General features: G+C 40.2%; 1 protein-coding gene across 2 annotated transcripts in view; it reads right to left on the bottom strand.

Moving 5' to 3' along the window:
* LOC117292104 overlaps window positions 1-15,091 on the bottom strand; it is a 37,698-nt gene that overhangs the window by 15,256 nt on the left and 7,351 nt on the right. Inside the window, exons 7-14 of one of the 2 annotated variants that reach the window (XM_033774025.1) lie at window positions 14,621-14,807; window positions 13,616-13,682; window positions 11,486-11,583; window positions 9,049-9,116; window positions 7,656-7,664; window positions 3,066-3,201; window positions 1,873-1,910; window positions 795-989 (exon numbers count right to left, since the gene is read on the bottom strand). In XM_033774025.1, the coding sequence (XP_033629916.1) occupies window positions 795-989; window positions 1,873-1,910; window positions 3,066-3,201; window positions 7,656-7,664; window positions 9,049-9,116; window positions 11,486-11,583; window positions 13,616-13,682; window positions 14,621-14,807 (798 nt within the window). The remainder of the gene's footprint in view (window positions 1-794; window positions 990-1,872; window positions 1,911-3,065; window positions 3,202-7,655; window positions 7,665-9,048; window positions 9,117-11,485; window positions 11,584-13,615; window positions 13,683-14,620; window positions 14,808-15,091) is intronic. The other variant, XM_033774026.1, reaches the window with a different exon arrangement.

The raw sequence follows: 15,091 nt of genomic DNA, 5'->3' as shown, positions 1-15,091 counted from the left end.
ATACAACCCGGGAAGCAACAGCAAAGGAATCCGTTAAAGATACTGGACACTATTGGTAACTACTCAAAATAATTGTTGCCATAAAACCTTACTTGGTAACAAGCAATGGAGAGCTGTTGATAGTATAAAACATTGTGAGAAACGGCTCCCTCTAAAGTAAAGTAGTTTTTGAGAAAGAGGTAATTTCTCACTCAAATAATAAAAGACTTCAGCTGAAGCCTTTTATGAGGCATCTGAAAGCACACAAATTTGTGCGAAAGGGGTGTTTTTTTCTTACATTATTCTCTTGCAACTTTGATTTCCCAAATGAGTCAAAATTTTCAACAATTAACACCAAGTGAGAAAACTGGTCTTTGACAATTACCAAATGTGTCCAGTGACTCCAAGGAGATGTTTTTTTTCTTCTTCAAATATCAAGTAATATTAAAGTCACCCGGAAGTGGTATTTTGTCAAAATAAAGCTTTTGTCACTAATGTATGTGTTTTGATGAGTGAAATATGAATAAACAGTTAACTAAGGTTCTAGAAAACTAGTTCTTATCTTATTTAAAAATTTAAGAGTAGGCCCCGACCAGAGAGGGCGCTGTTCGTGACGTCAATCGAGGTGCGATATTTAAAGAGAAAATGCTGCACAGCGCTGAAAAAGACGTCGGACCGGAACACAAGGCACTATTGCTCTTGTGAGTCTGACCAGCCTTGCAGACTGACCCCATCTTTAGTTGTTTTGCTGCATCCAGCAGCAATACACTTGGTCGGCATTGCCGGAAAAATGCAAGTCCCAGAATGAAACTTACAGTTCTCGTGAGTGGGAGCATCTCTGGTTCAGGCACTGGGCGTGGATGGTACACTACCATGGGCGTCATGCGCGTCCTTCGACCCTTGGGTAGCTGCACGACGGGCAATCCTTCCTGGCTGTTCTTCTTAGCCTTGGGTTTGGGCGCTGGCTCCTTGAGAGGCGCTGACCCTCTACTCGTCTTACGAGAGGCAAACTTTATTGGAAATAAGATGAAGTTTTACTACTAACAATTTCACATGATGGTATTGCACGTAAATCAACCCAGCACATCTGCTTACAAGCAGCAAAAAGTTCAGGGCCCTATTTCAAGGCTCTGCTTACCATAAGCAAAGAATCAGCACTTACTGAAGCAGGGAAGTCCGTGCTAATGTCAAGCATATTTCACGGATTAGCGGGAAACTTTGACTTCTGCGCTTGCGTACTCCACGTTACTAGGCATTCTCCGCCTATACAGCTAGCGCAGAAATTCGGCGCTTGCACATAAGCGGAGAATGGTGACCGTAAGAGCAGAATTCGGCGGTTAGCAGAGCCATGAAAATGAGCCCAGATCTTTCATGAATGAATTTCAGAAACAAATCAAAAGCATTATTTCAGTGCCGATTTTCCCAGGGCAAAAACCATGAAGCCCTTCTGTTTCTTGACATGTGCTATAGGCTCTTAGACAAGAGAGAAAGAATAAGAGAAACAGTCTTAAAGGAACACGTTGCCTCGGATCGATTGAGTTGGTCTTTGAAAAGCCGTTTGTTGTAAAATGCAAATGGTTATATCTAACCCAAAAGTAAAATATAATTATCCACACAAACATGCCTCGAAATTGCATGGTTTTCCTTTTACGTTAAGAAGAAACACGGTCGGCCATTTTGTGGAGTCAAAATTTTGACTCCACAAAATGGCCGACCATGTTAGTTCACGACGTAAAAGGAAAACCGTGCAATTTCAAGTGATACTTGTGTGGATCATTACATTCTACTTTTAAAATATATTTCTAACCATATGGATTTCATAACAAACGGTTTCAAACGCTTTTGAAAGACCAACTCGTCCGATCCAAGGCAGCGTGTTCCTTTAATCCTCACCTTCATCATAGCAACGGATGAGTCCTCACTTAATCGACCTAAGAAGAAAATACAAAATGTGAAGGAAAATTTTACAATTCTAACACATACAAAAGGACAAATAAATTGTATTAATGGTCTCAGAGAACTTGCGTGCCTGGTACAGTGTCTTGCTTCAAGGAACGTTACAGAATTGGTAAGAAACAAAAATCATGAAGATCACAGATTTACATCAAACTTACAAGGTCTAACGATGGTGATAGTAGAAAACATCCCTTGAAATATTTCTGTCTGAAATGTCATATTTGATGAGAAATAAATAATCTAATTTCGCGTTTGGAGTTTATCGTTCAGTGAGCGTTTCAATCATTTTTGTTTTGGTATTGATGCAACGCAAAATGTGTAATCAGTTTTTCAGCATTCTCTCGTGAGCCAGATGGCTGATCGATCTCAAACTTCTACAGGTTTGTCAGTTTATGTATTTAATGGATTACGAACACTGCCAGCAACTGGTTTGGTAGCAAAAACTAATTCTGTAATGTTCCTTTAAAGTTACAAGTGCTCCGACTGATCCAGGCCAGGTCTATGGCTGTATACGGACATATGGACTCTCATCCACCAGTTATGTTGCGCCCTCCCTCAAATCATATCTAATTGGGTAAGAATGAGGGAGGTTTAGCCGTGATTGGTTGAATTGCTCAATGCCGAATATGCTCACGCTCATTCAACCCATCAAGGGCGTGGATTTTTATCGTTCGCGTATTCTTTCCCGTTATCGAGGCCTGTGTGACCGGGCCTTAATACCATGTAAAGTCAGAAGCTTTGATCAAGATGGCGCAGCCCTTTTAAACCCCACCCTCTGGAAGCGTTCCTAGCATAGAGTTATATATTTTTTCAAGAGGGCGCACTGGCCTATAAACGCGACCTGTCATGCGCGCAGGCGGCCATTTTCTAAGTTGACTAAACAGGCATTGCTTAGCGTGTGGTTGTACGGCCATTTTGTAAGTTAAAAAAACCAGCATCGCGTTGCGTTCAATAAACACAAACTCCAACGTGTGTTTCATATTCAACGCGCGTACAGAATGGCGCGCGTGTCTCCTTGCGGTCCTGTTGCGTTTGTGCAAGCGGCATCACCAGTGCGCCCTCTAGTTCTTATATATAACTCTATGATTCCAAGCTACTTCTTGACTGCCGTGCTCCTTCAAGCGACTTACTCTCCACCTGCCTGATGATGGAACCCTTCTGTTCGCTGATCTGGCTGGTGCTGCAGTCGATGGATTTCCTCGTGGCATCTTCCATCTTGTTCCAGATCTTGTGAATTCGTTCCGACAGCTTGTCTAGGGCAATTTTCTACAAAAGGGAATAAACAAAGATCAGAATGTCAACATCTACAGGGAATTCCACACCCCCAACTCCTAACCACCAAAGGGCCCAGGGCCCAATTTCATAGTGCTGCGTAACGGTAAGCAAATTTTCGTGCTTACTGTAGCAGAACAATTTGCTGAGGTGTAAAGGTATTTCACAGGTTAGCAGGAAAATTAAGCTGCCATCCTGCCTGATAAGCAAAAGGAAAGGGGGCAAGCATTTTCGTATGCTTCTGTTAAGCGGTGCTTAAGAAATGGAAATCGTGCAGTTAGCATAAAATCTGCCGTTAAGCAGCTCTATGAAAATGAGCACAGATCTGGCGATTATCTGGCGACTAATTTTTACAAAGAAATAAAAACAATTATTGAACTTCTCAAGCAAACCAAACAGAACATCAGCAAAATCACTAAGCAGCTTAAAGACATGGTGAAACACAAGACTATGACACAACTCCAGTGAGCTGTTTTCACACTGTGTCTCTTATCCCCTTGGAATAGACCTTATCGCAAATACCAATGCGCAAGCGCAGACTGTTGAATGAGGTGCATTGTGGGATAGATATGGATCAAATAGACCTTTCTTTTGTTGATAAACAAACCGCCTTGGTTGGCATGGTCGGCCGAATGTTAGTAAAGCATTCAATCGTATTAACAGATGTTTTAACAAAATTCAACCATTTCTGCTAACTTTTAATTAAACAAAATATCTCTTATAATTAGTTGTTTTATTTTAAACAAAATCAACAAATTTGGTTACATTGTTATCAAAAATAGCGATCTTTTCTTGATTTGCACTTACGGCTTTCCATAGTTTTCCAATCTGGGTTGGCAAAAACTCGGGCTGTGACGTTGCAAAAGAAAGGTCTATTTGGATACCAGCTAGACCACAATGCACCTAATTCCAAGCTTTACGCGCGCGCCCCGGTATTTGCGAAAAGGTCTATGACGCCCTGGGAGGCATCGGGGCTTTTCTTACCCCGGCGCATTTTCACACTCTCCCCGCCTAGGTTCCTATGCCACCGAGTTTGGGATACATGTTTAAAAAAAAAACACAGGGTAATACCCTCTACCTCTTCTCCAGAGCAGGGGCGCTTATTCCCCAGAGTTGCCCCATTTGCCGGGGCAGACTGGGGGAAAACCGGGAGTAAAGGGCTCATAGAATGAAAAGGCCGGCCATCATTTACTGGGGGCAACCCCCAGCACAGAGTAGTAGAAAGATTTTGTATTTTAAAGACGGATGGCTCTGCGACAGTAATGATGACATTTGGCGTTATCTGCGTATGCATCAGCTTTGAGGACGGTTGCCCTCGAATTCTACGACACTTGGGATGTATCTGCGCTGTGCTGAAAACGACAACGTTTGGCAGACAACTATTAATACCGTCGCAGAACCATTCATCTTCGAAAACAAAAACTCTCTAATTTGAAAAGGGCTTTGGGGTTGGGTAAATTTGACTGTATTTACGACAAGCAAAAGTCGCACTCATACTGTATAGTGTCTTCCATATCTCAAAAAGGCTAACCTTTACAATTGGGGAAGGAAAGGAGGGTTAAAGGGTCAATGTCTACAGATTTACACTAAACTTACACAGTTTGAAGATAATGACAGTAGAAAGCTTCCCTGAAAATATTACGTGCTGAGGTGCTGTATTTTTGGGGAAATGAGTAAAACAATGTCATGAAAATAACTTTGGTCTCATGAGAAAAAAAATTATTTTAAGCATTTACAACAAATTTCCATGACATTGTTTTACTCATTTCTCACAAACTACAGCACCTCAGTAAGTAATATTTCCACTATCATTGTCTTCAAACCCTTGAAAAAGTACCCAAATCCTTTAAACAAAAGAATTATAATACAATTATTTAAACCAACCTGTGGTGATTTGAAGCCAGGACGACGGGACTGGAAAACAAGACAACAACGTTGACACACAGTGATGTTAGTGGGTTACAAACAATAAGAATGGTTAGTCATGAGAGACAACAAAGAACCAAAACACAAACACTCAATATTATTTCACTGTTCATGCATTCAAGTGAAGAAGAAGAACAAATATCTGAAGGTGCTTTTAGTTATATAGGATTTGAGGCATTGCATGGTGTGAAGTATCAATGGGAGTGTCGTGGCCGAGCGGTTAAGAGCACCGAATTCAAACTCTGGTGTTTCTGATCAGCAGAGTGTGGGTTGGAATCCCCAGCCGTGACACTTGTGTCCTTAAGCAAGACACATAACCATTGCTTTGTCCTTCGGATGGGACGTAAAGCTGTTGGTCCCATGTGTTGTGTAAACGCACGTAAAAGAACCCAGTGCATTTATCGAAAAGAGAAGGGGTTCGCCCCGGTGTTCCTGGCTGGATTGGCAGCATATTGCGCCATAGCACCTTGTAAACCATTACATGGTGCTTAAGGATTAGGTCTTATATCTCAAAAATTCGCCCCACTCCTTGCAGTAATAATACCTGGCGCTTTGTATCCTTTGGCAAAAGGCGCGTTATAAATACAGTTGTTATTATTATAATATTATTTGGTTTGTGGTAACACAATGTGTGTGTCTACTTGCCAAATAGATTTTGTTCTTTGGAGAACTGTGCATTCTACTACCGCGGAGTAGATTTTTGAAATTCGAGAGACTTATCAGTTCAGAAAAGAACTGTCCTGCTTTTAAAAACTACTACCTGGGCAAAAGGTAGAAAACCAGCCAAGACAAAAATATCGGAAGGTGTTTTTATATGGGATTTGAGGCGTTGCATGGTGAGGTATCAATATATAATTTTAGCTTTTAGTGGTTCGTTATTAGTGAATCGTTTAAATTCTTTTAGTTGTTGAGTTTTTGCTTGCACCATTATTTATGATAAACCACATGGGAAGGTGTGGACTGGGTATATTTTTAAACAAGTTTGGGTTGAACAAAGACAAATTCACTAGAGCAGGATTTGTACCTGCAATCTCCAGATTAAAGGCAGTGGACACTATTCACTGCCTTTAAAGGCAGTGTACACTATTGGTAATTACTCAAAATAATTATTAGCATAAAACCTTTCTTGGTGACGAGTAATGGGGAGAGATTGATGATATAAAACATTGTGAAAAATGGCTCCCTCTGAAGTTACGTAGTTTTCGAGAAAGAAGTAATTTTCCATGAATTTGATTTCGAGACCTCATATTTAGAATTTGAGGTCTCAAAATCGACCATCTAAAAACACACAACTCTGTGTGACAAGGGTGTTTTATTCTTTCATTATTATTTCACAACTTCGACGACCGATTGAGCTCAAATTTCTACAGGTTTGTTATTTTATGCATATGTTGAGATACACCAAGTGAGAAGACTGGTCTTTGACAATTACCAATAGTGTCCAGTGTCTTTAAGGTGCCCATGCTGAATGGTTAAGTTGGTAGACCAACTTAACCATTCAGCCTTAAACATTTTGGGGTGCCAGTCAAAAGCCATTCAACTTGTTACTATTGTAAAGTGATCCCTCTCATGCCGCTTCCCAGGTTGTATCGTAACTTGGGAGGGATCCCTGGTTATACAGCAGTCACAGGTTGAAGGACTTCTGACTGTTTGTTTAGATGATCTTCCCTTCGAGGGAACTTGGCAAACTCCCTCAATGGGATATACACATAAACAACCAAGCTGGCAACAGTCGATCTCTCTCAAACATTGGTTTAATGTGTAGACTACCAAATGTTAGCCACCAAGATTAGGACAAGAAGGCTGAGATTAGCAGGTCACTGTGTCTCAGACATACTGAGCTGGCAGTGAGCAGGCTGGTGCTATGGGCCTCTACTCAGGGACACTGTACCCGTGGCAGACCACAAACCACCTATGTGGACACCTTGTGCCGGGACTCTGGCCTGTGACGGGGAGGAGCTGCGTACAGCAATGAAAGACCAACGCGTTTGGAGGGTCATCATCCGATGCTCGGCATCGACTGAATGAATTAATTGACGTCTATGATTATGAATTGCACAAATCAAGAAATTGTGATTCAGTAACTAGACGACAATATTTATTCTAGTCATTGTGAAATCAGCAGTTAGCTAGGGATTCGAACCTGCAACCTTGTGATTGCAAGTCCTGCAGTCTTACCACACCAAGGTGACTGGCACACCTGAAAACAAATATATGCAGGGGGACTGCCCACAATAGGGTTCGATATCTGGCACGTTGCAGGTTCAAATCACACTCTGCCAATTTTGTCTCTGTCCGACCCAAAATGAATGGACAATAAACAAACAAACAAATTTTAAGGTCGTGCAGTTTTGCAGGGTGTGACATTTTGTGCAAAAACATTAACCAACAATTTTAACAATGCAAATTCATTGAATGGAAATTTCCATTTGGAATGTTGACCAAATTTGCATGCAAAAACACCATGTTTCCAAAACCAACAACAACAACAACAAGAATGTTTACAAATTTTTCAAACTTACACCTTCCAACTGACGGCCAGACGTGTTAAAAAAGCAGCAGGAATCAAATGAACATTAACAACATAAGAATGAAAAATGAATGAATGATTAGTAGTAATGGTTCAGTCATTTCATAATGTAACTTTGTAATTTTCCACACGTAAAGCAAAAAGGACTACATATATTCTGTTTCATGAAAGCCTTGACAACGTTTGAGGTTCAGAGATGACTTAAAAAAAAAACTAAAAGCAAAATTAAAGGAAATGTTCTTGACTTTTGCACGCTTTTGCATACTGAATAACCAATCTCGACTCAGAGCCAATGATAGCTCTTCATTGACCTCAGAGAGGGAACTGTTTTGGGCGTATATGACGACAAATGTAAGGGGTACATGTATTGACCCATGCACACACGTCAAACGCGGCGACTGTGTCAAGCTCACCTTTTTTGGGTGGTCAATAGGTTTACTGTAAACGCCGCGTCGCCTTAAATGCGCACTTCACTGAATAATGCACGTTGACATTGACCACCAAAATGGCGCATCCAAAATTATTCTGATGACGACGTCAGGTGAAAAGGGTCAATATTAAAGCATGACATTTCCTAAGGTGGATGCTCAGTGTCACCTAAAGGCCAAGTCACACAGCAGCGATAACAAAAACAAAAACGAAAACGCTGAAAGGGAATGCATTCTATTGGTTGAATTGCTCCACGCAGAATCCGCCCACGCTCATTCAACCAATCGAGGGCGTGCATTTTTATCACTCTCGTTTTCGTTATCGGGGCCTGTTTGACCGGGCCTTTACTCCTTTTCTTCCACCTTTGGGCCGAGAATCACGCAAAGATAAAGAGCAAGTACCAATCCAAGCCACCAATTGATCAGAAAAATAAAACAATTTGTTTTTAATGAAAGATTATTTACAAAAATTTACATGAATAACGTAACAGCGTCCTATTTACAAATGTATCCTGCAGCCTCTTTAAAGACACTGGACACCTTTGGTAATTGTCGAAGACCGGTCTTCTCACTTGGTGTATCTCAACATATGCATAAAATAACAAACCTGTGAAAATTTTAGCTCAATTGGTCATCAAAGTTGGGAGATAATAATGAAAGGAAAAACACCCTTGTCACACGGGGTTGTCCTTTCAGATGCTTGATTTTGAGACCTCACATTCTAAATCTGAGGTCTTGAAATCAAATTCGTGGAAAATTACTTCGAGAACTATGGCACTTCAGAGGGAGCCGTTTCTCACAATGTTTTATACCACCAACCTCTCCCCATTACTCGTCACCAAGTAAGGTTTTATGCTAATAATTAGTTTGAGTAACTACCAATAGTGTCCACTGCCTTGATAACATGCACACTAGTGTTGTTTTATTGTGCTACATGCAAGGTACTTTGGCACTTACATGGACATCGGGTAGATCACTGCCCTTTCTGCGTGGACGCCATGGAAGCTCTTCTTTTGCCGGAGGGGCTGGAACAATAAATACATTTTTGAATTAAAAACATTTCTTAGAAGTTTTTTTATCAACAGATGACGACCCCAAAAGTGTTGCCAAAAAGAGAAAACGGCTGGTGTCAACTCACCCTGATAATTCTGCTGACACCTTATTTCAGAAAGGTGAAATTCAAAGAAATGTTTATGAAGATTTGCATAATCAGAACTCCACAGAGTTACTGCAACACAGGACTGTGTGTGTGTGTGTGTGCTGTGTGTGAATTTCAACAAAGCGACACAGTTGCCACGTGCATGTCGTCAGTATGTTCAACCTAACCCTAGATGATTTATGCGCACTCCTAAGAAGTTTGTGTGTGCATGTGTGTGTGTTGGACCAGTTTAAAGACCGGATGAAGTGTAAAAATGAACACCATTGCTGACATTTGTATAGGTATGTTGACTGACTACAAGTGGAGACAAACCATTTGGTGAGAAAGTATGACAAGAAAAATAATCAGGTGAAATAAATTAAGTTTGTTAAAAATACTGCATTTTTTGCTTCTTAATGTTTTGAAATGAATGGGGGTTCGAATCCCAACCAGAAAAATAATAATGTAATGTTTGTTTTCAACTTTGGATCTGTATTAATACCAGGAACAGTTTAGAAAACCTAGACACAGCTTTTGTTAACAGCTTAAAGGCACTGTACATGTTTTGTAATTGTCAAAGACCAGTGTTCTCACTTGGTGTATCCCATCATAAGCATAAAATAACAAGCCTGCGAAAATTTGGGCTCAATTGGTCATCGAAGTTGCGAGAAAATGATGAAAGAAAAAACACCCTCGCTTGGACGAATTTGTGTGCTTTCGGTCAGGAATAATTATTTTACTTCAGAGGGAGTCGTTTCCAACAATGTTTTATACTATCTACAGCTCTCCAATGCTTGTTACCAAGTCAGTTTTTAAGTTAATATTTGTTTTGAGTAATTACCAAACGTGTACCTTCCCTTTAAGTCACCGTGGTCATGTGGTTAGACTGTCAATAAGAAAAATTATAGATAGTGGGGAAACAGCAGGATCAAGGTAAGAGGAAATTTCTTGTTTCTGAGATGACAAGATATTAATTCAATCAAAATCGTTATCATCAGTCCCCTGACTGTTTGAGTTTTCAAACTGGTTCAGCCAGCATTCAAACTTATTTGATCAAACTTATTGATTAGTAAACTACCTGAACCTATGTAGGTGTGAACCTCATAAAACCTTGACGTGATTTTTTTTCTCAGATCATGCAAGAAGTTTGATTTTGGTGAACAGTAGAGCAGAAAATACAGACATGCAAGTTTGTAATTGAAAAAAAAACACAGTGGCAAAACCACACTTAGTTTCTAGTGTTTTCAGTGTTCTATTGATTTATTTATTGATTTATTTATTAATTAATTAATTAATTCTGGTTGTGAAGTCAGGATTATCATAAAAGTGAACTTAATCACTAGACAAGCCAAGAACCCCATGGAGAGAAGACAAGGAAAGAAGTTTCAATTTTAGATGTGGGAGGAAAACCCCAGAGAAATATTAAATAGCGCCCCGGTGTTGGGATCCGAATGGGGGGTCGTAGAAGGGGGAAGGCGTGGAAAGAAACTACCACGCCAATTCAACTGCCCCTAAAATGACACTCTTATGAAAGATTTATTTAAGTTTTTAAAATTCTAGTTGTGAGATCATGGATTCTCATAAAAGTGAACTTAATCACTAGACAAGCCAAGAACCCCATGGAGAGAAGACAAGGAAACAAGTTTAAGTTTAAGTTTAAGATGTGGGAGGAAAACCACAGAGAATATTAAATAGCGCCCCCGTGTTGGAATCCGACATGTCCGCATGGGGGGGGGGGGGGGTCATAAAAGGGGGGAAGGTGTGGAAAGAAACTACCACGCCAATCCAACTGCCCCCAAAACAGCACCAGAATTAAAGGGGGAAAAAAGAGAAAATCTGATTAAAAGTTGCATGTCTGCAGACAAGATGAGAGAAAATTACAAACTTTTCAGTTTCCCAAAATGTCAACACCAGAGAGGTAGGTTATTGTGCAACATGCAGTGCTGTGGGCGAAGGCCGGTTACATCTTGTGCTGAAACTTACAATGAGCAATGGACATCTTGGGCGGACTTTGGGACCTTTTTTCAAAAACCTTCTTTCCTAGGGCTTAAGTGGGGGAAATAAAAACATTTTAAAAAACAATTTAAACATATTCATTTGTTAAGTGTCTCAGTTCAAAGCGCTAGAAAGACAAAATGAAAAAGCTAAAAGGATGTTTAATCGGAATTTGCATAATGTAAAATAGGAAGTATTATAAGGGCTCAGCAAGAACAAGTGTTTTTAGATCAAAGTGAGGGTGGGTAACTGGTATCCTACCTGGTTCAATGAACGATGACTGGACGGCTAATCCCAGGTTATGATAAGACAGTGGATTTTCCCTGGTAATCACTTCTCTCTGTTCGCTGTACTCAAACCTATCATGATTAATAAACAACATGGTTACTTTAGTTATGTATTTCCATTAATCCAGATCAGTTTGTTTTTTTAATTAAGAGTACTGTGCATTCCAGATGGCTCAGTGGTTTCCGTCCCTGCCTTTCTGTTTCAACATGGACCTTGGTGGTATCCCCTGGGTGTGATCATTCAGTCTCGGTCGGTACTTAACTAGCAGACCTGCAAGGCCGATGTGTTTAGTTTTGTGTCCAGTGTTTTGTGTACGTCCTTCGTCTGTTGTTAAGTGTTTAGTTAAATTTCTTATTAAGTTTAAGTGCATGTGCATAGAGATTAATTTTACTACATTTTTTTAAAATCTCGCCTCGCCTGCGGACCTTTTGGTTCACCTCAAGTGTATTTAGTATATGTGTCTCAATGCAAATGCATGTCTTTAGGGACCATTGCCTATAAGCTCTGCTTCTAAAATGGATCCCTCTGCGGTATCATATTCATTTTCATCTTGATTGATCTTTACTGTATTGTATTCTCTAAACTGATCGCTCTTGAGTGATAATGAATTTAATTTGTTGATACTGTGGTAAATAAAATGAACTATGAACCTTGAACCTTGAATCTTACCTCCGACCGGAGCCTTGTATATGTATAGGCTTTTCAGTCCCTACCTGATTGCATTGGTTTTCCCTATTTTGAGGTTTTCGTCCCACAACTAAAACTGACATTTCTTCATCATCTTCTCTGAACAGGTATCTTTAGGAATCGCGTCACATCGTTTTGGGGATCACCAAGATGATAAAACAAAAGTAGTACTTTTGGGTTGAACAGAAAACATTAATGGGTTTTGATTTGTCCTTTCAGAACTTTGTTGCTATTTATTCTATTGCTCTGGATCAATGTGCACACAAAAGAACCCAGAACACTTATCGTGGGGTGTCGTGGCCAACTGGATAAGAGCACCGAACTCAAGCTCTGATGCTTCTGTTCAGCAGTAGGGTGGGTTCGAATCCCGGTCGTGACACTTGTGTCCCTGAGCAAGACACTTAACTAAAATTGCTTCTCTCCACCAAGCGGTAAATGGGTACCTGTGAGGGCAGAGACGGTTCTTGTGATTGGTTTAGCCGAGTAGCGCATACACTGCGCACAGGCTGTATACTCCCCAGGGAGCTGAGATGGTTTAAGGAATGATTTAAGGCCCAGTGACCAGGGGTAATAATGTCGGAAGCGCTTTGAGACACCCCTCGGGCATGAAAAAACGCTATATAAAAATGGTCTATTATTATTATTACAAATTGAACTATCCAGCCATAACGTCGGCAGTCTTTGTTCTGGGGGGTCCTGTGTGATTTGATAATAATAATAATAATAATAATGGGTATTATATAACACCCAAGCAGATCCTTGCCATTTGATTGGAGGATTGTCCGTCACGTGATAGCAAATAAAAGTACCATTGCACGCTGAGTCACTCACCGTGCTTTTTCGTCCCATCCGAAAAGTACCATTGCACGCTGGCAGCGTGCAATGGTACTTTTCGGATGGAACGAAAAAGCTGAGTAAAAACATCACTGCGTGCGCGTGTCTTTGGTAACGCAGCAGGTGTTCTGCAAGAAGGCATAGTAAAATTACTAGCATTCGGCTTCTACAGTTGAAATTGTTTGTTTTGAAAGTTGTATCTTTCAATCAAAATTACAAAGTTCTACTTGGATGTTATATAAAACAAATAATGAATGTTTTTCATTCGTGCAATGGTGCGAATATGTTCATTCGTTGAAAGCTGGAATGTTCCATTCAACTCGGCTCCGCCTCGTTGAATAGAACATTCCATCTTTCAACTCATGAACATATTCGCACCATTGCACTCATAAACATTCATTATGTGTATATTAATAATAATAATAATAATAATAATAATAATAATAATAATAATAATAATAATAATAATAATAGTAATAATAATAATAATAATAATAATAATAATAATAATAATAATAATAATAATAATAATAATAATAATAATAATAATAGTATTACAGTGTAGATTATTATTACATTTACCTGTGATGAGGTGACATCCAATACTCAGCTGCAAAATCTCTATTGATGTCCTCATCATCAGGTTCTCCTGGGTATAAACAAATCAAAAAAATACATATTTAATAGATGTTAAACAGTACCCGCTGCTAAACATGGGATTCGAACTGCCTCTAGCTACCGGGCAATCTCGGTGGTCTAGTTGGTAAGACACTGCTCTAGAATTGCAAGGGTCGTGGGTTCGAATCCCACCCGAGTAAAATGCCTGTGATTTTTTTCACAGGACTCGGGGAAGTACTGAGTATACAGTGCTACACACATCGGTGAATATGGGTAAAACCAAAAATTAATACATATTTAATGTTTTACTTTTGCCCACCTGTATTTTTCGACCGACACTCCATACTAAAACCCAAATGTGCAAAATTTGTATTTTTTTTCGCGATTGTGCCGTTGCAACATGCAATGGCACAAACACAACTTTTCTTAGCATTAGGGGGGGGGTGGAAGGAGGAATCCAATCGTGATGAAATGAGAGAATGGACAAGACGTTCGGCAGGTAAGTGCACCTCTGATTGCTGCAATGTTTTCGGAGATGGTGGAAAGATGACTTACATAATATTATATTTGAAACGTGTTTATCAATGGTCAAATTGTGGTCGAAGAAAACGAAAACGCCAAGGCTCCTAGCACCTTTTGGGAGGTAGTGATGAGGGCATTTCCAATCTGTATTGACTGTGCGTTGAGTCTGCTTTTAAGACGAGGTGATCAATTAACGATAAATTTTGTCTTGTTGTCATTAAGCTTCAGGAAACTTGTTCATTACACAAGGATGCCTTCACAAATATTATTGTAACTTGGCACAAGTATTGTCTAGTTTCATGAGGTGCAACTTGGCACAAGTATTTTCTACTTTCATGAGGTGCAACTTGGCACAAGTATTGTCTAGTTTCATGAGGTGCAACTTGGCACAAGTATTGTCTAGTTTCCATGAGGGCATCTTATACGCAGGAAAGTACTGGTACATACCTTGGTCTCGGGGGACAGGAAGCAGTTGGACGGGGGAGTCCAAGGCTGAGAGGGAGCCCTCCGTGATGAATGCGTTGTCCACTCTCTCATTGTCATCATCAATGTCTTCGCTGTCATCTATTTCAGTGTCACTGTCATCGTCATCGTCACTGTTGTCGTCATCATCATCTACGTCTGTATCGTCACCCTTGAAGGGACAACGGCAGAAATAAACACTCACAAAATTATTTAAGTTACTTGAAACTAACATAATGTGAGTTGAGTTGTGCATTGGTTCTCTGCTGTGCCACGAGGGATTTCCAGACTATCCGGCTTTCCTCCCTCGGGCAAAATCAAACACTTTCGATCTTGGCTGTACTCCGTGGTCATAATGGGTTGATGTGGCTGGCAGCCAAAGGTGCCCTTGCATGCCTGCTTCTCGAACACGTTGTAGCCGCGCCCTTCGCAATTCAGCTCTCAGCTGCGAGTAAG

Source organism: Asterias rubens, chromosome 7 (assembly GCF_902459465.1).
Source record: "Asterias rubens chromosome 7, eAstRub1.3, whole genome shotgun sequence".
Lineage (NCBI taxonomy): Eukaryota > Metazoa > Echinodermata > Asteroidea > Forcipulatida > Asteriidae > Asterias > Asterias rubens.
This window is presented reverse-complemented; position numbering and strand designations above follow the sequence as displayed.